Source organism: Mastacembelus armatus, chromosome 18, assembly GCF_900324485.2.
Source record: "Mastacembelus armatus chromosome 18, fMasArm1.2, whole genome shotgun sequence".
NCBI classification, from domain to species: domain Eukaryota; kingdom Metazoa; phylum Chordata; class Actinopteri; order Synbranchiformes; family Mastacembelidae; genus Mastacembelus; species Mastacembelus armatus.
Window position 1 is genome coordinate 15245411 of NC_046650.1, and position 27455 is coordinate 15272865.

At 42.8% G+C, this 27455-nt stretch overlaps 1 protein-coding gene across 2 annotated transcripts; it reads right to left on the minus strand.

The window, feature by feature from the left end:
- Positions 1-1140: 1140 nt before the first annotated feature.
- Positions 1141-26642, minus strand: dhx15 (DEAH (Asp-Glu-Ala-His) box helicase 15). 2 transcript variants are annotated; one of them, XM_026327505.1, is made up of 14 exons: positions 26472-26642; positions 24525-24843; positions 23053-23246; positions 22663-22822; positions 20139-20357; positions 16647-16814; positions 11142-11228; positions 10675-10824; positions 10172-10280; positions 6578-6769; positions 5451-5573; positions 5184-5374; positions 4214-4383; positions 1141-3331 (listed from the first exon to the last, which is right to left on the minus strand). In XM_026327505.1, the coding sequence occupies exons 1-14, from the start codon at positions 26474-26476 to the stop codon at positions 3214-3216; spliced, it is 2205 nt and encodes a 734-aa protein (XP_026183290.1). In that variant the 5' UTR covers positions 26477-26642; the 3' UTR covers positions 1141-3213. The 2 variants fall into 2 exon arrangements, with proteins under 2 accessions (XP_026183290.1, XP_026183280.1); XM_026327495.1 differs by lacking the exon at positions 26472-26642 and adding an exon at positions 26308-26461.
- Positions 26643-27455: the final 813 nt, after the last annotated feature.

Sequence of the window (27455 nt, forward strand, 5' to 3'; positions counted from 1 at the left end):
GGTAGGAGATTGAGCTGTAGCGAGCCGGTGATTCATACTGTTTGGAAACATGTTCAACAATACCTGTCTGGTATTTGTTTGTGTTTGCTACTTCTGGTGAGTTACTGTCAGAGAGCCACATGAAATGCCCACTAACATCAGCACAGGGTGCAAGGACGGGTGCGTTAACAGCCGTGGCATCAAATATACAGTATGTGCCCGTACGGCTGAGCTCTGCATATTCGTGACCTCAAATAACCTCACAGCTTTTAATAACTAAACAAATCTGGGGGAAAAAAAATCATTCCAATTCTGTGCAAAGTCAATTTCTGATCAATGTGTGAAGATCTAGCTCCATACGAACATACTGTTGGACTGCATGCAGTTGTTGTGTAGCCTCACATCAGACACTAACAAAATACAACTTGGAGACATAATGATTTTCATTTGTAATTATGGCAGTGTGAATCAATGGGAAGTATTGAGCATGAAAAACTGCTCTTACCTCAGGATCAATTCCATATAATTTCCACATCAGCTCAAACTAATGGGTTTTCTATTGGCTTCACTTTGGAAGGAGAGACTAATCTCTCTGGCACCATTTTGTGGTCCTGAGTACATTCCCTAGCAAAAGGCCATCCACTTAAAAAGTTGTCTCCCAACAGTCCAAAAATATTAACACATGCTAATTTCCTGACTTAGCGTATTACACAATCTGCAGGCTTAATTTAAAACTCCCTTAGCGGGTCTAGTATCTCTGCCTGCCTGCCTACTCCAAGACACCACAGAGATTGAGAGAAACGCTTACTGGCTCATTTCTGCCTCTATCCTTAGGTCAGTGTGATGTACATTCACTCACAATCCATGTAGAGTTGAAATGCAGGACAAAGGAAAGCAAAGTTATATCAGAAATACTACGACATACCTGAAAACACAAAGAGCTGCAATGAATAGTTTTTAAAAGGTGAACTAAGAAAGCAATGAAAACAAAATGAGATTATGGTTTGCATCTTCCACAGTGCTGAGACGGTGTGTAGCTCAAACCTGGTTGTGCTCCTTTTTATTTCTAATTCTTCCACAGATGTCTGTCCAGCTAGAGTCTAACAAGTACAGCTGAGACAAGTTGTTTAGCTGATTGAGGAAAAAAAAAATTACTTTGGCAACTGTTAATTGATTTTAATCAACATTTAGAGATTAGAACATCAAATATGCAGCTTACATACATACAGTTTGTACAGTTTCAGGTGTAGTGTAGTAGCAGGTAATGTAGCCTCAAGCAGAGAGGAGCTGTGGGCTACAGAAGTCTGATACACTCAGTTTCTAACTCCACACCTTCAGATTTCATATTTTTTATTGTCACACTCGTGGTCTCCAGACTGGATCACTGCTGCCTCAAATGAAATCACTTAGAGGAAATCACTTAAATCACTTAAAACGCTTCATAACACTTTTTCACATAATCAGTAGTTCAGGAAAAGTCTTGCAAACACACCGACCTTTAAAATCAGCAGAGTTCCTGTTTAAGTAATTACGAAAATAACAAGCCTCATGTCAGAAAATGCAACATACAATGTGTGGAAAAGCTAAAACAAAGAAAGAAGCTAAAAGTGGATCCTTTAGATTATTTTGTCACACACAAAATTCAACAACATGCAACAAATTTGCAGCATCACTGCCTTAAAACCAACTTTAAAACACAGAGCGTCAAGAGAGACGAGGTAAAGAAAGACTTGTCAAAAAGGAGGATATAATTCAGTCCATTTTTAGTGAAGACTCACTCAGCCTCGTATACGCCTTCATTTTTTTTTTTTTTTTTTTTTTTTAAAACTCCATTCCCATAATTTGCCATGCGGACAGACAATGTTATGCCATTGTTTTCGCAGGCTGTGCAGTTCTCGTGATGGAAATTCACTTTGACCTGTGAGAGCCCACTTAAGAAATTAAAATGCTCGTATGCACGACCCAGCTGCAAAAACCAAGTGACTGTATAGCTAAAACAAATAAGGCAAAACACTTCACCTGCTACAAACAGCCACTTACTTGCCAAGTAGACACTTTTAGTGCATGTGGGGGGGTCAAAGGACCAGGATGCTCCCCTATCAATGATCCAGAATGAACTGAGCTACCAGGCAGGGTCCCCCCCTACATCTTCAGAGACTTCTTACAATTCCTGTTGTAGAAACTCTTCCTGGAATTCACGCTCCGCCACCCACAGGCAGCTTGTTAAGCTGTTGACCCACAGAACGAGAGGGGAAAGCTTCCCAAGAAAGTTTCTTCTTTCTTTTCTTTGTTGCTAAGATATTTGCACAAGTTTGGCATCAGATGCTGACAAAGACAGTCACAGTTTGACTGTAATAATAAAAACATTCAAGTTTTTGCCACTAACTTGTCCTGGATATTTTTCAGGTCACTGCAGAGCCTCGAATTCGTGCTTCTCCCAAGCTACAGGCTTTTCCTTCCACATTAGAGAATTGCTGACACAAAGCAGGACAACGAGAACAGGCTCCAGCACAGCAGGGATTTCACACTGTTCTTGCTCCGAAACATTTGTAATTAACATTCCCCTTCACTCCAACTGTTTCTGAAGCTATCAATACCCAGGAAGAAGATTTAACTTCCCCGAAGAGCAAGGAGACGAGCTGGGTTTGAAAGGTTAGAAGTTGACTGCTCAGTGTGTGTGTGTGTGTGTGTTAAGTGACAGGTTTCCCCACAGATTGTCCTGTTCTCTTCATGCTGACACCAAAAAATGTTGTATTACAAAGTCATTCTCATTAAGATGACCAGGCTGCTCTTTACACATTAATGTGCAAATGCATCAAAATCCAGTTTAAACAACATTTGATCAGAAATTCTCTTCATGGACTAATGTTTCAGTTCTAGGAGCAAAACAACAGCCAGGAATCCAGAGCTGGGATTTGATGACGGAGTTATTGATGACTTTAAGAGGAATGTTTAAACAGACATGAAACACCGTGCTACGGACAGCAAAGGTTAATGACTAACACATGACGTCATGTGATCCATATATAGTAGTGCTTTAACAGAAAGTGCCCCTCCCTCCCCAGAAGTAACAGGACCCAATCCATCAATCAATTATGAAAATGTGTTAAAACCAATGAGACAAAAATAGAATTTAAAACGAGGTGAAAAGAAAGAAAAACACAGTGCTCAGATGAGTTGAGATTTTGTTTTGTACAAATATTGAGGATGTTGCTGCAGCACATGCAAACCTTCTCAGTACTGCGTGTATTCCTTGGATGAGAGTTTTGCAATGATACGCTCCAACTGCCTTTTTGCTTCACAGTGGGGGAAGTTACTCATCTCATAATACTGTGGGGCAATTTTCACCAGCCTAGGAAAGAAAGCAAGTAAACATTAGTCACAAACACTGTGTTCAGTGTTTACTTGTGGCAGAGCACTGTTCTTCCATACTCGATGCAGGCACAACAGATTTGATATGTAAATGCACGAGGTCACAGAGGGTGAGGAGACATGCAGGCAGCAGCAGAGGCATGTGAACACACTGGTGTGTTGTTTTTTTTTTTTCTTCTTAATTTAGGTTGTGCTTAGAGTTGAAACATTTACTTGAAAATCTGATCGATGATAAATTAACTGGCTTTGATTATCTGAGTAATCGTGAGGCAGAAATGGCCAAATATTTTCTGGTTTTGTCACCTGAACATGTGGATTTACTGGTCAGACTGCAGACAGAAAGGTGAAGCTCAAACCTTCAGCACACACACTGTTCACAGCTGAAGTGAGTGTGATAAAACTGCTACTTTTTCAAAAGAATAACGCTGACGCCAAGAAATGGGACAAAGGTGCGTCCTGACACGCTGAAGAGGGTGATGAACTGGTGCACAGGTTTACACAGAAAACATCAGGTGTGGGTGCTGATGTGTGTCAGGGTGTTTGTATTTTTTCCTGGGTCAGAGTGTACGATTTGTAGCCTGGATCACACTGGACTCATCTGTTTTTATTTTTACAAACTGCCTCCCACAGGTTTAAAAGATGGGAGGACACACCCACAGTGACACACAAAGACACAAGCATTTCAACAGAAAAATTCAGCACTTTGAAGGTACACTGAAAAAACTTAATATGGCAAAAAAAGGAGGCTTGGCTTTTTTTTTTTTTAAATGATCTTTTCTGTGAACTTTCCAGTAATTATTTGCTCTACATGCCTCGTCTGAAACATCTGACCTGATTAAAAACAGCTCCAACTAAAACTTACCACTCCGGCTTGATGTCGGTGCACGTGCGGATGTAATTCTTGGTTGTGAGCACAAACTCGTTGTAGAGCACCCACTCAGGCTTGTGGTCCAGCACAGTGGACGGGTGCAGCTGTACGACTTGATTGTCCTTCACTGTCAGGTAGTGGCCGGTGCGCTCCAGGTGGGCGACCTGTGCACAGAGCAGGAAACAGAGAGGGATAAAAAAAAAAAAAAACAACATTTAAACCCAGATCATGGACAGAAAGAAAATAAAAACAACTAAAACATTTATTGCTGCTTAATTTAATTATTTAAACTACAGCTGAACCATCTTTAATCTTTAAATTAATAATGCTTTGATAAAAAGCAGCCACACTTGTTTATAACCAGGCAGTGAGTCGGGTTTTTTTCTGCGACATTGCAGATACTTGGTGAAAGTGCAGTGGCTGTTGTGATTAACTAAGGTAATCAGTCTCAATAAAGGCCTTTCCAAACAAAGACATGATCTCAAATACGGTGAAAGCTCCAACATGAGCAGCAAATTTGTCTCCAAGATAAAGGTTAATGTTGACAAATATTTAAATATTAAGGCCATAATTCAACTTGTCAGGTTGCTTGTTTCAGGTAGCCCTGAAAATGGCTTCTTACAAAATGCCATTTGTTTCCTTCAGTGAAGCACAAATTGACTTGATTCCTTGTTATGTGTTTAAAACCAAGCGGCTTTGTGTTTGTGTGTTGAAAGGGTTGGACTATCCTTTCTGCTAAATATCTCAGGTGCGAGTTGAGTCAGTACAAACATTTTGCACAAGAACACTTTTTCAAATGCTCTTACTCCACAAGAGCACACTTGGCTAGCTGTGGAGCTGAACATACACTATAGACTGATTTCCTGTGTGACAAAAATAAAATCCGAGCAGTTTAGGAGAAAATAAAAGCTAAAGCTAAACAAATGGGTGATTAAATAGCTAATCGGGCTCTAAACCCACCGACCTGCATGAAGAAGCCAGTGATCAGCGCACGGCGGATGTTGATGTAGTAGTCTCTGCTGTTGAACTCGGTGCTCCGCCGCGGCAGGCTGAACCGGTCCATGATCCTGGACAGCTGCTGGCGGACGTTGTCTGCCGACATCAGTGAGCGGTAGTTGACAAAGTTGTCATAGCACCACTGAGTGGACTCATGGTCTGCGTGAGACAAGGGTTGGTTTAGACAACTGGAGACCGACCTAGTGGTCACACCGTGTACGAAGGGGCCACTCACTCTGTTTAAAGGCGTGGTAGACGTTGAGCAGCGTCAGGTGGTCTCCATCAATGTGGGCAAAGCGCATCTTGGACTCGTCAGCCACCTTCTTAGCCTCCGTGGGTCGGACGAAGCACTGTGGGACTAAACAAGGTTGGTATAGGCCCCAACACAGCCGCCCATAGGGATAAGTTAAGGCCTCGGTTCAAGAGAGGCACAGAGCACTTCACAGGGGACACTGTAATGCCAAGTGTTTATGGCAGGCAAGGAGGAGGGTCAAGGAGAAGGGGAGGCAGATGGGTGTCTCCATCCTGATGCATTAAAGTATGGCTGCACAGCAGATACAGCAGGCATGTGATGCCTGGCCCTAACAAACATCTCATCTTACAGCCCTGATACTGAAGCAAGATCAAACAGTAGCACAGAATTCAGCTGGTGGACTGCGGTTCAAGCCTCTACCGCTGTGAACCTGCTCTGAATTGCTTAACGTCAAACCTGCTGGATTGCGGCTTTAATGGGTAAAAGCTGTATTTATTGAGCCCCATGGTTGGTTGCTGTGCCGGCACCATTCTCAGGTGTACTTTTGCTGCTTACTCTAATGAACTCAGCAAAAACCTGCCATCCTGAAACACCTGCTTTATGTGCACACCATGTCCAAGCAGCTAGTTAAATCCATTTCCCCACTCTCAAATACCCTCACACTCCCTTCAAAGGCGTCAAGATTCATCTCAATGAGCAGCATTCTGCTTTGGCAAGCCTAAAGTGCAATTACTGCTGTAGCACACCAGTGCTGCTCCAGCTACACCTATACATTTTGTACAGACATGTATTTTTCTCCTTCCTCACAAATAATAGCTGACACCACTGACTTCATCCTCTGCTTGGCTTGTAGTTAAGTTCAGTAGGTACACATTACTCTTGTAGTTTTTGCTATGAGTAAAACAACCCTATTAAAGTCCTCATAGCGACACAACTAAAATGAATAGAGGGATCAAACAATGCAAACACATTTCAGAGACATAGATGATAAGAAACCTGCTGTGTGTTCCTTTGAGCTCACTGGTCATTTCTGACACACGGTCCATGAGCAGAGGAAATGGAAAGAGCAGCAGTTCGGACCCACACAGCAGGCCGGTCCTGAGCATTACCTGACAACATGGCAGTGATGGAGAGGATCTCATTCGAACAGTTGAATTCACAGCTGGCGATGACCATCTTGGCCAGCTGGGGGTCCAGGGGGAACTCTGCCATCATGGAGCCCAGCTCTGTCAGGTCACCGTCATCATTGAGCGCTGCCAGGTAGTTCAGCAACTCCAGGGCTCGCATCAGGGTCTCTGGGGCTGCAGGAGACAGACCGGGGGAGACAGGCCATTAAAACATCCCAAGCCCCACGGGCAAAACGCACACACATGACAGACAGAGACATTTGTAAGGCTGTCAATCTTTCATCGCAGAAATACTTGAGAACAATTTGGAAGGATTGATTAATACTCTTGTACCACATGTTCACATTTTGACCTGAAACGATTAACATACACACAAATTCAACCTGCAGCTATTTTGACAATCAATGAATTGCTTCAAGTATTTTTTTTCCAAGCAAAACCACCAACCATTGTCCACTTCGGCTTCTCAAATGTGACAACCTGCGCTTTTTGGTCGAATTTCCTGTTCTGTTTATTGATCAGATGAAACAGGACAAGAACTCACCTCAGGCTGGGAAACACTGCAATGGACATATTGCCCTGTTTCTATGTCTGACAGACAAAACGATTTATCCAGAAAATAATTGACAGATTAATCAATATTGACAATAATCCTTTGTTGCAGCCCTTCACAGTAACACTAGTTAATACAATAATGTGCTTTAGCGTTAAAACATTAGCTCGAACTGTTCAGACATTCAATGATGATATGACATACTTGGCAGGCAGATTTAAAGATTTCCAATACATTTGACTGGCTGAGGGTATAAAAACTACACTGTATTCTCTGTGTATGTCTTCACAATCGGATTAATTTAGCATCAAGCATGAGGCTAACAACAAAAAAAAACCCCTGTCAAATATGAGTACTCCATAAAGACCAACTATTTTTTCAAGAGCATGAACATTACTTGGAAAAAGAAGAGGAAGAAGAAGCCGAGAAAACAATGGAGCTCCTTCACCTGCTGTGCTCGGGCCTTTAACCAAAGACAAACGAGAGTTAAGGAAAGACACAGACAATGAAACAAAGGGAAGCTGTTTGGTGGCAGAGAGCATGAGGTGAATTAAAATGAGAAGGCTCCTCTGTATGTGATGGCCAGAGTTACACCAGACAGCAACTTAGCAGAGAAGTAATCATGGCAGAGCTCATTTTTCATCCTTCGCTCAGGCAATCCTAAACAACTAATGCAATTACAGGGGAACTTTCTACTTAATGCTTCAACACAAAAGGCTTCCACCGTTTGGTTAAAAGATTTTTCCTCCAGATGCAATTATTGACCTTTGGCTCCCGAGAGCTGAAGCCTAATGACCAGTTGCATGTTAACTGAAAATTAGCTTTGAGCACTGGCTGCAGCGCCTGTTCACTTTCATTTCTCTCAAATGTTTTCAAAAATTCAATTTCAAACAGTAGGGAGGCATTTTTTTTTTTATGATTAACAAATATTGATTTGAGGCATCAAAGCGACTTTTTTTTTTTTTTTTTTTACACTAAGTGATTGCCGGCCACATTACTTACCACACCAAGGGCTCATGTGGGAGCTGAACAAAAGGTGAAAATCTGATTTCCAAGTAGTGCTAGCATGATGAACCAGTGTGGAAATTCAATCTATACCCAATGCAGCTCATCAGAAAGTAAGTATTGACTGCTTCAACACACAAAAATACGATATATTAACCAAGAGCCAAATCAATGAGACAAAAGGCTAAAGGTACATTAAACCACAGTGGCTTTGAAAGGTACTTCTTTGGAAATGTCACAAGGCAAATGAATCCCAGCCAGGCAAGTCCTTGTGTAAATCGCTACTGATTTCTTTTGGATTTTCCATTTGGTTGGCTCCTCACGCTGTCGCTCCTGTGTTTAGTGAGCGCGGACGGAGGTGGGCAAAGGGAGAAATAAACTAGATATCCAAGTGTTTCTATGTAAAAGGAAAATCACGGGACCCAATAATACTACAGACAAGATTAAAAGAGAAAAGCCACTGACGTCTGGGGCTTGAGAGGACTCAAACGCAAATTCAGCTCACTTGAAATTAAAACACCAAGAACACTATAGCTTCACACCAGGGGCCCTGATTGTGAAAATGTCGACCTATTCACTCATTTAGAATTTGAAACATGCCAAAAAAATGATTAATGAAGCAGCTCAACCAACAAAAAAAAAAAAAAAAAAAAACTTGTATCCCCAAAAGCCACATACTGCTATTGAGCCATCTTGTATTTCTCAACTCTCCATAGATGCTGCTTTGACCTGTCCATTTACTCTAAGGTAGGCCTTTGACACAGCGTATCAAAACTGATCCCCTGTAACTGGATATTAGAAAGAAACCGCTCAGGAACTCTCATACGCTCAAGACAGACTTCATTTGTCGCACCCAACTAACTCCAGGCTCCAGTACGCTCAGGAGCTAGTTAGGAGAAACCTTCTGCTATAAGGGGATCAAATAAATAAAAGGTAATCCTCCCCTTTTCCTTCACCCCACTGCTGGCAGTGAGACTCAGCAGACAAGGCCAATCCCGTATGTTGACGCTTACCCTTGCGTTTTGTGAGAAATGTGCAGGTGGTGGCGGAGGTCAGTCACGTTTCACTGGAGGAATATAAAGGGAAGGCAATAGCCAAGGTGATAGCACTGCTATTGATGTAACCAATTTCATTCTCAAAATGGCGTTTGCCACAGTGGACGGGGAGAGATGGGTTTAATCTCAGAGGTGAGATGAAAACTATATTATGGTGAGAAAAGGAAGGAGGGAGGGTGAGGTTAAGGATAGGGACAGCAGGGGCGGTCTCCTCGGGAAGACGTAGGAACATACGCTCTGCTGGAGAATGCCACAAGTTTGCACCTCAATGAGAGAAGGTTTGGAGTAGATCCAGCATAATGCAGTAGAAGAAGAAGAAGAAGAAGAAAAAAAAGAAGCCAGAACATAAACTGACAGATCAGGCTCAGTACTAACCCCACACATCACTTTTTCTCACTTTGAACAACAACAATCGAAACTTAGACTGCTCATAAAAATTGCACTACTACTGTGTCTAGTCCATGTCTGTCAGAGCACTTATCCCCAAATCTCAAACATTCACTGTGCGGTGTTTGATGTCTGCCAAGATCACTTTATCTTTGCTTTGTCATCTTTCTCAAGCTCCCACATGACAGAGCCAACCCTGATTTAATATGGCACATGAAAACAACCACTGGTGAACTAAATGTTGCTAGATTTCCAAGCAGCTTCTCACTCCCTTTGTACTGATTTAAATGGCATTGCCCAAAAATCAAGATCTTGGTATTATTTGATATTTGATGCAGTGATAAGCCTCGTGTCGTTGTTGGTTTGTGCCACTAGCAGTAACAACAAGTGCAGTTAACAGCCATGAAAACACTAATTTAATGTACTAAATAATTACTACATTCAAATTTTAATGATCACAACATTAAAGGCAACTTAAATATTGTACAGTTTGATGCTTCTGAATGGGACTGAATGCTAATGTGTTTGAGGTTTAAAAGTATTTAGGTTTTTTTTTTGTTTTTTTTCCATACTAACCTGGGGGGTCCATGAAGTCAAAGTGCACCAGGTCATCAATACCCAGCTTCTTCAGCTGCAGCACCACAGAGCCCAGGTTCGACCTCAGGATCTCTGGGTATGTGTTGTCCTGTGTCAGGTCAGAGGTGCAAGAGGAGGAGGAGGAACAATTCATCATAAATGAATCACAGTGATTATCATCTCCTCATGCATCGCTCATGTTAACCTAAACACAGAGCAGAAGCCTAGTGCACTTAAAGGGCTATTTTACTTTCTTAAAGCAGTAGTAGTTACAGTAGCACAGGACAGGGAAGGGTGGAGATGCTGTGGTTTAGCACCGACCTCTAAAGTCAGCTATCATGGAGTTGTAATAGCAAATAGTGCATAATAGAGAACTTTTCCTACTAGGAGGCCACTCTGGGGAAATACAAAGCACTTGCACTGAAGAATATGAGCTATGAGAATCAATTGCCTGTTTGCACGTCAAATAATTCTAATAATTCTCTAATTGCCTTGTTTATTACCTGCATCTCTGTCTTGTAAGCTTTTTCTGTGTAGAGGCGGAAACACTTTCCTGGACATGTCCGCCCGGCACGACCTGCCCTCTGCTGGGCGGATGCCTTGCTGATAGCTGTCACCAAAAGTGATTCCACTCTAATACGTGGGTTATACACCTGATGGGAAAAGAGAAAGACAAAATATGCAGATGTATGAAATAAACAGTTAAATACCAAGCAAGCAGCTAACAAAAACGTACAATATCATATACACACAGTCCACCACAGAAAATATATAATGTCTTTTTTGAGCCATGTGTAGGACTTGGCTCCAGGCTGGTGAAATGTCAGAGGAATAAATAACTGGCTTTTCCATCTTTGCTGCTGTCAGGTGTGGACTGCTGTGTTTATCTGGGGATTCTCAGGCAACAGACGCAGATGATCGCAGCAGATAGAGTGGTGGGAGAAGATGGAGGCGGTGGGGGGAGGCTAACCTTTTGCTTGGAAAATCCAGGATCAATTACAAACACCACGCCATCGATGGTGAGAGATGTCTCTGCGATGTTTGTTGACACAACAACCTGTTGGAAAGGAGAACACTGGTTATGGGTTAAGAAACAATCGATCTGTGGAGTTTGGAGGGACTGACTAGACCACAAACCTTAGAATAGTGTTTAATCAATTTTATGTATGATCATCAGACATTTAGGAGAACCATTCAAACAGCAGGCATTTAAACTCAGAAAGCTCAAAAAGCGAGATTTCCTTCAGTGAAGTATTGTAATTCAAATATTCAAAAGTGCTTTGTGCAATCAAAAAGTCTAGTGCTTTCCTATGGTGGAGGAGTTCAGAAATCATACTGATTCTTCGGCAGGAGTGGGAAGAGAGACAAACAAGTACAGACATCAGCTTTGCTTTAACTTGAAAAATATTCCCTGATGTGAGCCAGCTGACTGAAGAAGCTTGTACAGATGCCTCTCTATGGTGCTCTGTACACACGCTGTCTAATGCAGCCCAACAGGGAGTACCACAACTGTTTCACCAGTCAACATTAATGTGCTGTCAATGTATTTGTGGAGAGAGCTGGCTAGGTGCTCATTGTCCCATCTAAATGCATTACCTCTGGCCTTTGTGTGTTATTTGTGTGTTATCTCTGTGTGTGTGTGTGTGTGTGTGTGTGTGTGTAGGGGGTGCTTGGGTTTTCTGTCTGCCTCTCCTCAGCATGTTGCTGGTTTTGTTGAGATGACAGCTTCCCTCCTGAAAAGCTGTTCCCAAAATCACAGAAAATAGTTGATATAATGGTTCCTCTTAGGTGGCATGCTTTTTAACACACTGAGAGCTCAACAATGGTTAAGGCTTTCATCCAAGCATCTTTTCTCTCCCAAATAAGGGCTGTTGTAGCTCTCATGTGAACCCAGCACATGTCTCTCAAAATGTGGAGCACTGCTGTCTGCAGACATGCCAACTGTGCATTGCTCATTGTTGCTGATTGGCTCTTGCTGTGTGCAATGCAATGCTGGCTCTGTCAATGCTGTGCCTCAAAGACCAAACGGCAAATTGCACTGCACGAGTTTGCATTAACTTTTGTTTGAAATATTTTTAAAGTTCCTGACCTGAATATTGGAAAAATAACACAGTATGCCCGTAGCAGACCTGTTAATATTTATGTAGGAGCTTTGGAGAGCTGACAGGAAATGGTTTACATCCAACACTTTTGATTACAACAGACAAAAAGAGCATCAGAACACTGAAAATCCTACTACATGGAACCACTGTTTACTTTTTTAATTTGCTGAGACCAAAAAAAAGGAAATTGTGGTGAGCAGAAAGTTTACAGTGAAGATGGCTTTGCTAGATGCATGTTACTGAAAAGAACAAGACTGCTGAGTCTGTCTTTAACTTCCTTAATGGCACCTCTGTGCCAACAATTCCCACTGATTTCCTCCTTTTTAAATCCAGCTAGCCATGTAATAATGCAATTACAATTACCTGAAAATTGAGGAAAGCAAAAGCGTGATAATACAGAAGCAGGCTTATGTGAACATTCACTTACCAGTGTGGTGCAGATGTTGATTTAAGCATCAAGGCAAATGCCATTGTTAACTGTGTTTGTGCAGAGAAATATAGCGAGGGGGAGGTAAAGTCAGGAAAACAAGGAAAATAAAAAGCTGCTTGGTTCCTGAGAAGAAGGCAACTGGGGAAACTGAACCTGCACTCCCAGCCTCACATCTTGTTCTATTACAATTATCCCCTATAGCAAGGCTGTCTATGAGAAATGACAACTGAATCTGAGCCAAAAAAAAAAAAATCAAATGAGTCACAACACCCTATGGGTCTCTGGCTGTCAGCATATACACAAACAGTTGGACGAGGGCAAAGTCGAGGAGAGGGAGACAGATTTGCAGCTGCTCTCACACGAACCTCGACTGCCGTTAGGATGAGTTCAGCTTTTCTAACAGTCGAAACAGACTGGACAGAGTCTACATTCATCATAGCACTTCAGATTGTGGTGGCTGGGTTGCTGCCCACTCTACTGGCAAGTGCCACTCCAGTGTCACTGCTTAATATGGAAGTGGGTGTTTGGAAAACTGCCTTAACACACTTGAAAATCTTGCTTATTTGCTCAACATCTACCAAGACAGGAACAAGCTGCAGGCTGACCTAAAGAGTTATTTGGTGGTAGCTGTCTGCTTTCATGGTGGTCTTTATGATAAAACTCCAAGCACAAAACCAAACTGCTCTCTGTAGTCTTTGCCGATACAGGTCCACAGAACCAATTTTCCACACTTGACACACTTCCTTTGTGGCTGTGCCTCTTCAAGCTGTCTTCAAGCTGTGAGCCTTAGAGACTTTAAATCCCACCTTTTAAGCGAGGATTTCACTCCAGCCTGAGGATGCCTGTTTAGTTATTAATGCCAGAGACAACCACTGCACCTCAGCACCTGACCTCAGGTAACTCACCCATTGAAAGAAACATTCACCCTAGAATTCAAGAGGAATGAAGAGGTAACAATAAGCAGCCACATAAAACTCAGCAGACAGCACTATGTGGCAAGTGGTTGGGTACTCATAATGAACAAGGTCCTGATCTGATCTGATCTGACTGACGTGAGCAGCAAATAATACAGGCTCTGTGAATAACAGCCATCTTGGCAGGGCTTTCACACAACTAGCTGCTTGGTTCAAAGGTAAGGTACACTGTCACGTAATGAAATACACCATGTAAGCCATCAGCACCAATTCAGCTTTGGTAGCCAAAATGTGAACAGATCACAGTGTGTGCACTGAAACACACCGAAAAACGATTTAGTGGTCTGACAGGTTGAACACTTAAACTGTTTTAACAAATTTAATGAGACAAAAAAAAACAAAAAAACACCACCTTTCACATCAATGCTGGTAGCGTCATTGCCTTTTTTGATGGCACAGATCCAAAACACAAGTTGTGAATTACAGTGAAAATGCAAGAAAGAACCTAATACCAAAAGTTTGGGTAATTCGAAACTCCAGGTTACGGGCTGTTAAGTTCCTGCAGTGGAAATTGGCTATCAGTGGCCCAAAAGTACAGAGGAATCCCATCACTGTGAAACCAATTAGCCACACTGTGGCAGTCTGAAATTATAGTGGCTGGCCCCAAAAAAGGCAATCAGACGGTGTCTCACGACAGACACTATATGCCAGTGTCCCAGCAAGGAATCTAAGGCATGGAATGCTTCAAAGTCCGGTTAAAAAATGGACTAGCAGAGGTCGCGCCGTCCTGCATGTTAGGACACAGTCACTGCTCCAGCAGATGCCGCACACGACACCCTCTCACATTTCATGATCATATGGGTGGCCTCACTGACTGCATTGATTCTGAAGGATTATCCAAGCTAGGGCCATTACACTGAACGCAGGCTGGCTCCTTCCAGTCTGTTGCTGCACTGGATAATCCTGGCTTCTTCATCAGTAATATCATTAGAGCATCATCTCTGCATGTTATTTCTGGGTTATTACCTGCAGGAGAGCAAGTACTATGGCTAACACACGCCATCTTTCACAATCCCTGCCGGGAGATACAGCCTTGTTGACAAATAAAGCCTTTCCCTGACTGGGGAAAAAGAGAACGTGCCTTCAGCAGTGTTGACGCACCCGCATTCAAAGCTCATTGAAATGCATATGTGGTGGAATCAGGAGTGACATTTGAGGGAATATTCCAAACGTGACAATGCTGAAAACAAACCTAACGCTCATCACAGCACATTTGTTCGAGACAATCTTTGAGATGCTGGAAAGCAAAGTGAGATTATAGTCTTTGTTTGTAATTAGCCAATTGCTGCCTTGCCTCTAAATGATTAAACTGTTCAAAAATGGAAGATCAGTGGCTTTCCTGCAGAAAGAGAGCAATGACGAGCTAGTGCTTTATGTTAATTGGGGGTGCCTAATGCAGTCGTTAGCATGCGTAGAGGCAGATGCGGCGAACATTAATTCTTTTTCACTACTTCCTCTTGGGCAGGCTTGGATGACATCTCTGCATTTTTCACTTGATCAGTCACTCAGACATTAAGGAGAAGCACATTCAGTTTAAGAAACGCAACTTCAGATACCACCTCGACTAATTTGACAGGTATCTGACAAACTGGTCGTGTGGACGGTATACGTCCAGCCCTCGTCGGTGAAAAGTTAACATGATACTTTATTCCTGTATCCAATTATGAAGAACCTGGCAGATGCTGCGGACAAATAACACAACCATTGCAATTCAAGAAGCCCAATGCCAGAACAAAAAACATTTCCCCTCCTAGGTCTATCACCTTCGACCTATATATGCAAACTTATAAAAGCATGCAGGTGGCAGAACAAGTAATCTTCAAGCCTGTTTCTACGCAAGCACGCCCCCGTTTCATGTCAACATCCCTTTGAACAGCAGAGGCAAACACTGGGAATGATACTTGAACTTTGGAAAAAGATCTTATCCAACACTGGGTAATCAAACTACTAAGAATGTTGAGCCTGTGAAGCTGGCACTGCACACAAGCACCATTCAAACAGAAAGCTTTAAGAGATGAAACTACAAACTCAAGACTTTAAAGTGAGACAAGACTATATTGTCAAATGTTGGATCCAAACGCCTAAGGAAAACCCTCTGTTTGGGCCATTTGATTACAGACGGAATCCCTGTTATAATAATACATCTCTACATTTTTTGTAATTCATATTTATTCACATCACAATGAATCCTATATTCACAAAATCCAAGTTGAATTGAGTGTTTTCGAAGTATCCCAATGTTTTCCAATCTGGCAGTCCATAAATATTTTTGCCGCTCATATGTCAGACCGATCTGCCTGAATTAGAGGGGTTGTAGCAATGAGTCATTCATCAACACCGTCCCCTATCAGATGCTGGGGGTGAATGTTTGCTCATTCGCTAACAGTGATGATATTCTGTCAGATCCCTGGCCAGCAGCGTGGCAGCACAGGTGGTGCTGCTACTCCACTACTGATGAGCCCATCTGAATAGAAACTGTCACACAGAAGAGACGAATTGTCCCATGTCTGTATCAATAATCATCCACTCCTCTGAGATTAAGTGACTGAAGATGCTCATACTACGTATAGGAAGAAATGTCCTGTTTGTCTATAGCCCATGGTTCCAGACAGCAGAGATCTCAGGCCTCTTCTCTGAGAAGCAGCAGGGCCTGTGCAAATTTAGTGGAAAGATAAAAATGACTGAGAATGCAGTAGTTTCCTCAGGCTCAGAGGGCGTGAGTAATACCCCAGTTATAATTTAGAGCAGAGAATCGCATGCTGACAAAAGCAGCATATGTTGTGTGAGTCAGTTCTGCGCTATAGCTGAGAAAGGGAAAAAAGTTTCAGCCCCTACCTTCCAGCTCTCTTTCTTTACCCACCTTATTCCCCATCTGTCCTTTCTACATCAGCCCTCACTTACTCTCCCCCTCAAACTCCCTGCTTCATCCTCCCCCTCTGAGTGTTTTTATAGCAACAAGGCAGTTATACCTTCCTTCCGATGGCACCATTTGGTTTATTGGGTGGGGGCGGCTCAAAGATCCTCTGCTGCTGCTGTGGAGGCAGTGTGGAATACAGTGGGATGATTTTGATATCACCGACTTCAGGCCCCAGGTCGTCGACCTCCTTCTTGATTCGCTTGCAGGCTTCATCAATTTCCTGAAAGATTGAAGCACGACAATTAATCTCGGCACAACTTGTATAGGCAAACAGCAAAATCAAACAGGTTCTGAACAACACCTGGATAAACAATAGCAGTGAATCTGGATGATAGGGGAAGGCAAGGGGAGCGGCCAGGGAAACCGTGGTTCCCTGCTACAGTACATTTGTTCTAACTATCGCTCCATCTGACGGAGGAAATTAAACCTGGACTGCAGTATGCTTTGCTGAACTCCCCGTGGCTCTGTTGTCAAATGCAGCAATCATGGAAAACATGGACGCGCACGCTCAGTACGCGCACACACACAGAGCCAGACAGACTCAAACAGGGTTCATTATTCCACAGCGCAGTATTGTAGAGGGGAATGTGAGATGAGACTGCAGCACTGATGCATAACCAGCGGCACATCATGGCAGATCAGTTTAGTGAAGCTGAACGTTCTAGAGCTGGTGGGCTGGCAGACAGACAGAGGACCTGAGCAGCACCAGGAATAAGGAAGCATGGTGGTGAGCACAGGGCTAGGCCTGGACCCGTAGGTCTATTCTCAAAAGACCTATAGGAATACAATATTAGCTGTGCTGAATACGCCCACATATTCCATGGGCAACCCTCCATCACTCACACAGGAAATCTTGTTTTATTTTACCTGCCCTGATACACAAACGTTTTAAGACTCATACTTGTGAGTAGTAGTATGACCCAACACAGCACACAGCAGCTTTTCATTTCTAAGCAACTCCCACTGTTAAGAACCATTTTCTTTGTTTTCCTAACAACAACCAGTGAATCCTCAGGAAGCAGCAACTATATCTGTCACATTACAGCCTATACTGTTGCACCACCTGCAGGCTCATGGGAAAAATGCAGCTCAAACTTATTTTACTGGTGGTCATGTTCAGATTAAGACCATTAGAGCTTTTGTTATTCCATACAACAGAAACAGCCTTTAACATCTTAGTCATTTTGTTTCCTTTTTCTAGAAACATTAGTGTGTTACTAATAGGTCAAGCATTACTGAAGCCTAATTTGTACCAGTGTCTAAAGCCAGTAACACTTGTCTTGACATGAGAAATCGCCACAGTGATGTGTCCTGTTTTCCTTCCGGACCGCAAGTGTTATTAGCCCTGTTTGTCCCCTTGTTTGGTGGATTAAGTCAACCCCTGCTGATGGCCATGTGCCTCTTAATCAACACACTGACAAGTGGAAAACGCTAAATCTGAATGGATTGGTAAAATTAGCCTGGGTATTAATAGCCTATCAAGCCTCTGGATGCAGCAGCTGCCATGGAGAAAAAAATGAACCTCTGCCAAAGTGCTGGAAGCAAGCTGGCTGGCTGTCCCTTAGGGATGTGAAGACAGAGTGTGTGTGTGTGTCCCAACACATAGGTGCCGTTGGCCAGTGTTGGGAACCTGTCCACCAGCTCTTCCTGCGACCCCAGAAGCAACAATCTAGAGCCAAGCTAATAACTGCCACATTTAGGCACTCCTCTTGACTAGCAAACAACCCCCCCCCCCGCCACTCCAGTCCTCATGTTTTGATGTTAGCAGCTGAGGGGGAAGCTTAAATATAAGGACTTATCTTTGCTCAACAGCTGTGATATGTTTCGACTTTCTTGTGTGGAGTTGGTGCTTCCCTTCTATTTGTTTGTGGATGCAAAATGTATCACTGGAAAACTGCGTGGAAGCAAGAGTCCTGAGCATTTGCCTTTCGTCTGTTAGAAATTAAATCGTCTGATAAAAAGAGTCTATGGCTTTGCCATGGATCTGCCTCCCAATCATTAGTCTACATCAAAGTTGCTGGGAGACTGAAGAGGTTAAGAAGCGCTCAAGGGGTGTGCAGCGGCACCCTTTGAACACCCATCTCTGCCAGACCTACCAGACATTAACTTCTTTAACCCAATTAGGAGGGGGTGATAATGAACTCACTGTGGGAGTGCTCTCAGTAATGCCTTAGCTTGACACAGTGCAAAAGGGGGGTGGAATATAAATCAACAAATTACATCTAACTGCAAAACACATCTTTAACACATTGCCTGCAAAAATCCCAGACTTTTCAAACATTCGTAGGATGGACTACCAGCGTTTCTGGCCGCCAGAGCAGCTGGGATACCACTAAATCTGAAATCAATTACCAACCCCCGAAGGAGACCACTTCAAACACCCTGCCCTTCAATGACTTCATCCCATTCATAACAAACTGCATATTGATCCTGCTTTGGCAAATAAAAACTGACGTAGGTGTACTGCAACAGCCAAGCTCCTGTGGAGTGATAAATAATTACTGCTAATAAACATGCCGTCACAACGTGTTACTGGGGAAGCTGAAAAGACACGACATGTTTCCTTGTGCAGATGACAAACTGGTATTGAGTAATAAAAGGCTATGTGTCATATCACTGTAATGTGTAATGTATTTACACAAGTTAAGGTCTATTTCTAAATGCACCTTTCTGTCAGATTAGTGAGAATAATCACAGCAGCACAGACGGCGTTGGCTCCGACAGGCATCTCCTCCAGTGATCAGGACACTGCAACATTTGTTGGTGCTTTTTCTATGTATGTGCTCGTGCTTGTGCGTGCATGTGTGTGTGTGTGTGTGTGTGTGCCCACCCAGCTGTGACCGAATTCATCATTTTGGGCATGAACCCTGCCCTCCATTACACATCACTGGACAACATTTGCAGGGAGGGGAAAAAAATAATAAATGACTTAATTTCAGAGATTCGTGGGAAGGGCAGAATCTGGGTCAGCCCTCGTTTTTTTTCCTCCTTTCACTGTGCAAATCCTGGTGGCTTCCCATACAGGGACAGTCACACGCATTAACATCTATCTATCTGAAGATTAATCATTTCCTGTGCACGTGTGTGCTCATGCCACTGTGTGTGTGTGAGTAATTCAGCTATGTAATTTGAATTATATGCACACTCTTAACTTTGAAGATGTATAAAATCTTAGCATGGGTTTAAATTTGTGTTATTTTTGGACAAACACAGCATGATCCACGTATCTAAGGCTGAAACAAGTTGTCAGCTTATCAATTAGATAAGAGACTATCAAACATTTGCTAGCTCTAGCTTCTCACATGCAGAGACTTGCTACTTTTCTCTGCTTCATATGAATGAATTGCTACTGATAGTCTGACAATATTGTAATGTATTAAGCTTTTGATTTTTTTTTTTTTGACATTTTACAGTCTAGACAATGAATCAATAAGTAGAAAAATGAAACATAATAAACCCAAATCCTCCCAACCCAAAACTACCTGCCAAAGCAGGGCATGCTTACAGTTTCATTAGGTGTCATTAAAAATGTATGGGGATGTACCTCTTGGCCAGTGAGAAAGAGCAGAAGGTCACCCTCATCCTGCTCACACATGTGGATCTGAATGACAGTTCGGATGGCCGCCTCCAGATAGTCCCGCTCTGGCTCCGGCGTGTAGAAGATCTCCACAGGGTGTGTGCGTCCGGGTATGGTTAGAAGTGGGCAACTGTCAAAGTACACCTGGAACTTACCGGCATCAAGTGTGGCACTCATGACGATGACCTGGGTAGAGAAGGGCACCGGAGAGAGCGAAGTGTGACCGTTAGTCTGTGAGGGACAACATATTCATAAAAGAGGTGAAAGAAAAGATAAAAGTAAAGACAGCACAGTGGAAATGGCAGTGGTAATTATGGGACAGAGCACTCAAGTGAAGAGAGAGTTAACATTTCATATAGCTTGATGATGATTGGGGATAAGGACACAAGCTTAGTGAACAAGGTTGCCACCAACACAGTGGAGATGAAGAGTGCAAAAAGCTATACAGGATGGGTAATGCTCTGAATCAGAATTCAGGGTGAGGGCACTGGCACACACCCAAAACACTGCCTGTAGTGAAGAACTTGGCATTACACTCCAAGTCACTGACCTACACAGAGATATGACAGTCCTTGTTCCTGATGTTGGGTACACAATGTTCTCTTCAGAGCCATTAGATAGAGCGCATTAGGATTCTGATGGGAAACACATCTCCCATTTTCAATCTCAAACATTTTCAGGGGCCAGCGTCTCGGCATTTCGCTTTACGCTCTGCGAGACATCATAATTGCTCTTAATCAAGGCAAATTAAACTTTCAAATTTGGTAGCTGATAGGGATGAAGGAGATAGAGGGGTGTGGGTGGATGATCATTCCCAATAACCTAGACCTCATTTAACAGTCCGTGAACAACAACCTAACCTTTGATTCCACACTGACAAACAACTAGTCATTATCCATCTGCTTCATGAGAATTATGTCTGGCACACACTGCCTATAAAACTTCTGACTACGTGTAGGCTCCCATCCACACCGGCATGTTGCTGTTGCTTAAAACACGGCCGACTCTGGCAACATCTCCACTGGTGCTGCGGTGCAGAAAAGATGTGCATTTTGGAGCCTAACAGCAATATTTCTCTTTCCTCACAGATACACAGCTGTCAGACACAGAGACACTGTCAGGAAAAATGTGACAAAAAGCAGGAATGACAGAAAAGGGACATAAACATGGGCTGTCACTGGATGTATCTGAGGAGGAAGTAATATTTAGTGCTTTAGCAGCGTTTTGTAGGCAAAAAGTGGAGCAAGCAAAATATATAAACACGAGCAAAAATCATTTTGGATCTACGGTTGTGTAAGCTGGACAATGTAAATGAAGCGCGAGTCTGGACTCAGTCTGGAGTCCAATCAATGCAAGAAAACTGGAGGTGTGTTAGAGCTACTTGGACTTATTAAACAGTTTTTACATCAATCAGTCAGCGTGTCCCTAAAAATGAACATCTCACTAAGATGACTGAGGTAAAAGAGAAGCCCAGAGTAAGAGCTCCAGGCTTAAAGGAATTACAGGAGCTGGATAGCATCTGTTCGTGAGTCTACCCCACACAAATCAGTGAACAGGCATGGTGATAAAGGCCGGACAACATCACTGTGTGCTTCAACAAGCACCCTGACACTCCACGGCTCTACTGAGAAAATATTTTGCAGACTAATTGAATTGTTTGGGAAGAATCGCATCCCAGCGGTGAAATACGGTGGAGGATGCATCATGATCTGGACCTGGACAGCTGCCATCCTCACAGGGAAAATCAAGGTGTCAAGGCTTCTTAAAGTAGTAAAGTAGTAAGAAGTAAATGTACTGCTTCAAAAAAAAAAAAAAAAAAAAACTGCTTGTACAGTGGTGCAGTCAGAGCCCAGACCTTTACCCAACAGAGCTGCTGCAGAATGAGCTCAAAGCTGCTCACAGCAGGTCCAAACCTCCTCCTGGACGCTGTGCAGGTCTGACCCACAGCTACAGGAAAAGCTTGTCTGAGCTTATTGCTGCCAAAGGAGGTTCCAGCAGTTATTAAATCCAAGGCTTCACTTTCTTTTTCCCCCAGCCCAGAGTGTTTAATGTGCGTGTTCCATAAAGACACAAAAGATTATAACTGTTTGTGTGTTATTAGATTCAAAACATTCTGTGCTTACACTTGTGACTACAATGAATATGAAGCCACATTTTATGACCAAATAATGCAGGAAACTAGGTCATACCAAAGGGTCCACTGACACTGTACTTATGGAAGCAATTCAAATACTGTTGACAGCACTTTACCAAACCACGTCCAGAATTAAAACAAAAATATAAGTGAAGAAAGACCATCCCAATCTGAACGGCGAGTAGTGTAGATACATGGTCACATTAAGATATAAGAATTTACAATACCTCTCCAACCAATCCATGTCTAATCCACACTGCTATACCTATCCCTGAAACTAAGGCCATAAAAGAAAAACAGTCTTGTTCTTAGAATTACACTGGATAAATTCTCTTTATTTCTGAAAACAGTGTTTACCTTAAGGTCAGGCCTCTGGCGGACCACCTCCTTGAGGACCCCCATCAGGATGTCTGTAGCCAATGTGCGCTCGTGGGCCTCATCCAAGATGACGACACCGTAGCGCTCCAGCAGGGGATCGTTCATGGCTTCCCGCAGCAGCATTCCATCTGTCATGTACCTGGGCGAGTAAGAGACACGCAGGACAGAAACGATCACACATGAACAGTTTCTCGTCACGAAGAATTACACTGAGTAAGACTCTGGATGGAACTCAAGAAATTCAGACCTTCACAGTTTACTACACATGAATTAATTGAACATGGCTCAAAACTTAAAGGCAATTATCTCCTTCTACTTTGAATTGCAAGTAAACCAGCATGACTTTTGATTTCTAAACAGCCTTCTTACTTGAGTACTGTCTTGGCAGAGCTGCAGTCCTCAAACCTGATGGAGTAGCCCACCTCTTGGCCCAGAATGACATCCATCTCGTCAGCCACCCTCTGGGCAACGCTCATGGCTGCCACCCTCCTGGGCTGGGTGCAGGCCACTGCTCTCTTTGGCCCTGGAATTGAGCGCACCATGTCCACACACCACTGAGGGATCTGAAAGATACCAGACAAGTCAGGCTGTGTTTACTAAACTAAGCAGACTGCATATCCAACACACAAAAAGATTTCTTTAAATGAAAAACAAAGAAGTGAGATATACCCAAGGCAGATCAGATAGTAAAACGAAAAAATAACAAAGTGCAAATCTATGGAAATAAAATATTACACAGTTCTGGTACTCAGCAGTGCATTACTACACTTTGGTGTGATCTGCAAAGCAAATGCATGTGAAGCTCAATCTTTCATCTCTAAGCAAAAGCATATCTTGCTTACAGATCAAAAACAGAAGCAGTTTGCAAGTCTAAGTTACACACCCACTACAAAACTCTGCAGAACAACTTCCCATTAAGGATCAATCAGATCATACCAGTCTTTGAAATGTCACCCAATCAGAAGAAACCTAATGCCAATGACAGTATTGGAAGACAAACATTTCACATGCTGTGTTGAAATCTGACCTTAGTACTTAGCTGACCTGATCCTAATCATCAGAACAGATTTGTTGGAAAACTCAGTAAGGCTGAATGTTTAATTGTATTGCAATTTCAATTGGTATCTTGGTGTGCAACCTCAAGTAAATTGGCATTTGAATAAACTGAACAGTATTTTTTTGTTTTTGTTTTAAAGAATGCTTTTCCCTGGAAACTGTGGGACAAATAACTTAGAGACAAAACTGTGACTCAGGCTTCATCTGAAACATGTAGCCCCAGTACAATCATAGTCTGTATTCTTCTCCTATTGCTGTGTTTTACCTTTTTTTTTTTTTTGGCTAAATACTACACAAACACCCTCTCTTATATTCGAAGAAACAATTACTAAACTTAAATGTGTCAAGATTCATGATGATTGTTTCAAATATACAGATTTACTAGTAGCATCAAGGCAGAAGCACTGACAAGATTACCCCACTTCATTTAAGAAGTGTTTGGAAGATGAAGAGTTTATTCCCCTCAGGAGGAGGCCAAGGCTCAACCAGTGATTTACTCTAATCTTGTCTCATCCAAATTTGAAAAACAGACAAGCCAGCTCTTTCAAGAACTTAAAACAAATCTAACAACCACATACTGCGAATCAACTGCAGAGAGAAACTGATTAAAATGCATCATCTGTTTATTGCACCCTCTTTTTTTTAATGGTACTATTATACCAATTTTATCACTGAATTTCAAATTTTGATTTAATTTGACACATTTTAGTAAACATAGGGGTAATTGGCAACACTAACGCATTTTATGCTAGTACTGCAGAAATATAAAAATTCTGTCTTTCTACCTGTGTGGTCTTCCCAGAGCCCGTCTCTCCCACCAGCACAAACGACTGGTTCTTCATCAGGATTTCAGTGAAGCTCTCTCTGTACTCCCAGACTGGCAGCTGCAGCCGCTTCTTCAGGATCTCATGATAGCGTGGCGTATGGGGCAGGTTGGTGAAGGGGTTGATTTGCTGCTGTATGGCAATTTGTTTGTGAAGGACTCCACTGCCTGGAGCTGGGTTGCTGGACACGCCGGACAACTTCACATCCCTGTGCCGGTCTCTAACCCTGTCGAGGTCCTCGCCCTTCGATCGCTCATCCCGATCTCTATCACGGTCACGTCTATGATAAGATACAGGATGTTAAGATTTGAGTAAGCGCTGCCACGCAAACCAACCAACTTAACTTATCACAGACATAAAATGGACACATGCACATCTAACAACTCAGGCCAAGCAATGATCCAGTAAAAAAAAAAAAAAAGAGATTAAGCCAAGATAAAAGACACAACAGGGAACAAACAGTGCATGAATCTTGGCCCATGTCAAGTTCTTTTCTTAAAATCACATGAAAAGGTGACTGCACATTCCTATTCATTGTGGCAAAAAAAGCACAGCTTAATCAAGTGCAGCATGCAAAGGTCACGAATAAACTAATCGTTCACAAACCACATCAAGTAATTTTTTTTGCAGTTGAATGTGAAACACTTCGTTTCTGACTTTAAGAATGACACGACCAGTGATCCACTGCAGTGAAGCTGGCTGCACACTGGCTAAATGTGGAGGATGGTGTGTGCAAGGTGGGAATGTGTCATTTTTGTCTCATTGCTGTTACACAAGTTGTGTATTCCACTTTGAAACCCACTGCTTATTCATATTTCAATCATTTCTATTTCTTTTTGTCCCTGCATGTCTATGACAGTGTGACAAAAATAAGCTGTAAACAACAGTGAGACTGGAGAGCAGAGACAGATCACACTGACACCACCCAGGTTGTCTCTATCTTTCATGTCCTTGACAGAGGGGAAGCTGCAGTCAGCACTCCAGATAAGATAAGATAAGAGAAACTTTATCCATCCCCAAAGGGAAATTCAGGTAGTCAGTTCTGCGTTATGCTGCCTCCCCAGCAGACTGCAGCATCACACTGGCTGCCATAGTTTGGTAAAACATGTGCAGCATCTTCCTGCTTAACAAGAAAAGTCACGTTATATGACGCTTTTACATTATAATTATAGATATAATGCTATTACATTTTCTTAAGAAATTACACAACTTATATTTACTAATGATCCCCGAGAAGAGACAAGCTGGGATGCTCCAGCCTGGGTCCTCCAGCTCCTGAAGGCCTGTTGGGTCTAGTCTTTGAACGCACCGTGACAGTACAACGATCCCAAACGAAAGACACCGTATGTGCACACGGGTGCTGCAAACCACACATGCCGTAACAACTAAAATCCATCCTGAGTTTGTGTCAAGACATTTAAGAGCCCACCCCCCAAGTTGTGCACACAACGATTAGCTAGCATGTAGCTAGCATGTAGCCACGTTAGGACAAGGCTAGGCCGGTGGTTTGACAGCTAGTCGCTAACTTATCTAACGTTTCCCTGCTACGTGGTCATTGCATATCCCGACAACAAGCCCACACAGGCTGGTTATCCTTTAATTAGAACAACGACGCCTCTCGGTGCTAACGCTAACTAGCCGGCTAAACTTAGCAGAAGCTAGCATTAGCATTGGCTAGTTAGCAACAGGACAACAACAAACAGCACGGAGCAGCTAGCGTGTACTTAAAGCTACGGTTACATACCCGTCTGATGACCTCCTTTTACTCGAATAATCATCACCTAAATCTAAACGATGTCGCTTGGACATCCTGTCGCCGTTATCCGTCTACACAGCGACTTTAGCGGCTAATCGGCTGCTCCATGCAGGTCGTTAAACACCGGCAAAATGGCGACCGGAAGCCCTCACCTCATCGTTATTATCCTCCTATTCACTCAGAGACCAGATGAGCACGTTGCACGGAAAATGTCGCGGTTTTACTGAGTCCTGCACATGATGTGGTCCATGAAAGCCTATGACGGTGCCTGCAGCTGCCGTGCACTGGGATGCGGGGGAGGATGCGGGGGATCCGCCGTCTCAGTGTCGGGTCGGGTCGGGATGATGATGATGATGATGATGTCGTCCCCGGCAACACACACACACACACACACACACACACACAACCTGCAGTTGTGTGTTTTTGTCTCAAGCATCCTTGTTTTGAAAATAGTTTACACAAATGACCTTTTGAAAAGATGCATAGGCTGCAAAGTGCAAACCTCTCTGTGTGGAAATTCAGCAGCTACTGTATAAGCAAAAAAACCATTAACTCAATCATTGTGGATCAGCTAATGGTAAAAGCAATTTAAGATAATTAGTCTTAATATGATCTTATTTTATCAAATTAGCAGTTGTAAAAACACAAGACATTAATGTTAAATGGAAATACATCTAAGAGCTGAAATCATTATTTTTAAAGCTTTTCCAATTGCCATAGTAAAATATATTCCACATAATACAAGAAGCATTTTAAATTTTCTCCAGAAAGAAAAGTGAAAGTGACGACTTTTGTCAAGTATGGTGACACATACTCGAAATTGTGCTCTGCATTTAACCCACCCGAAGCAGCAGTGAACTCAGACACAGTGGGCAGCCAGTGCTGTGGCACCCGGGGAGCAGTTGGGGTTCGGTGCGCTGGCTATTCACTACGCCCCACCGACAATTCCTGCCAGTCCTGAGACCCTAACCCTTTCGGGTTACAGGTTCGACTCCCTGTCCATTAGGCCACGACTGAGTAGGAAGTATTTTTCTTGAAGTCTATAAGGCTGGAAGGTGCAACCTGATGCAGTGATGAACATAAAGCTCTTTACCATTAGGTTGTGTTAGAAGAACTTAAAATCCTCTTTTCAACCT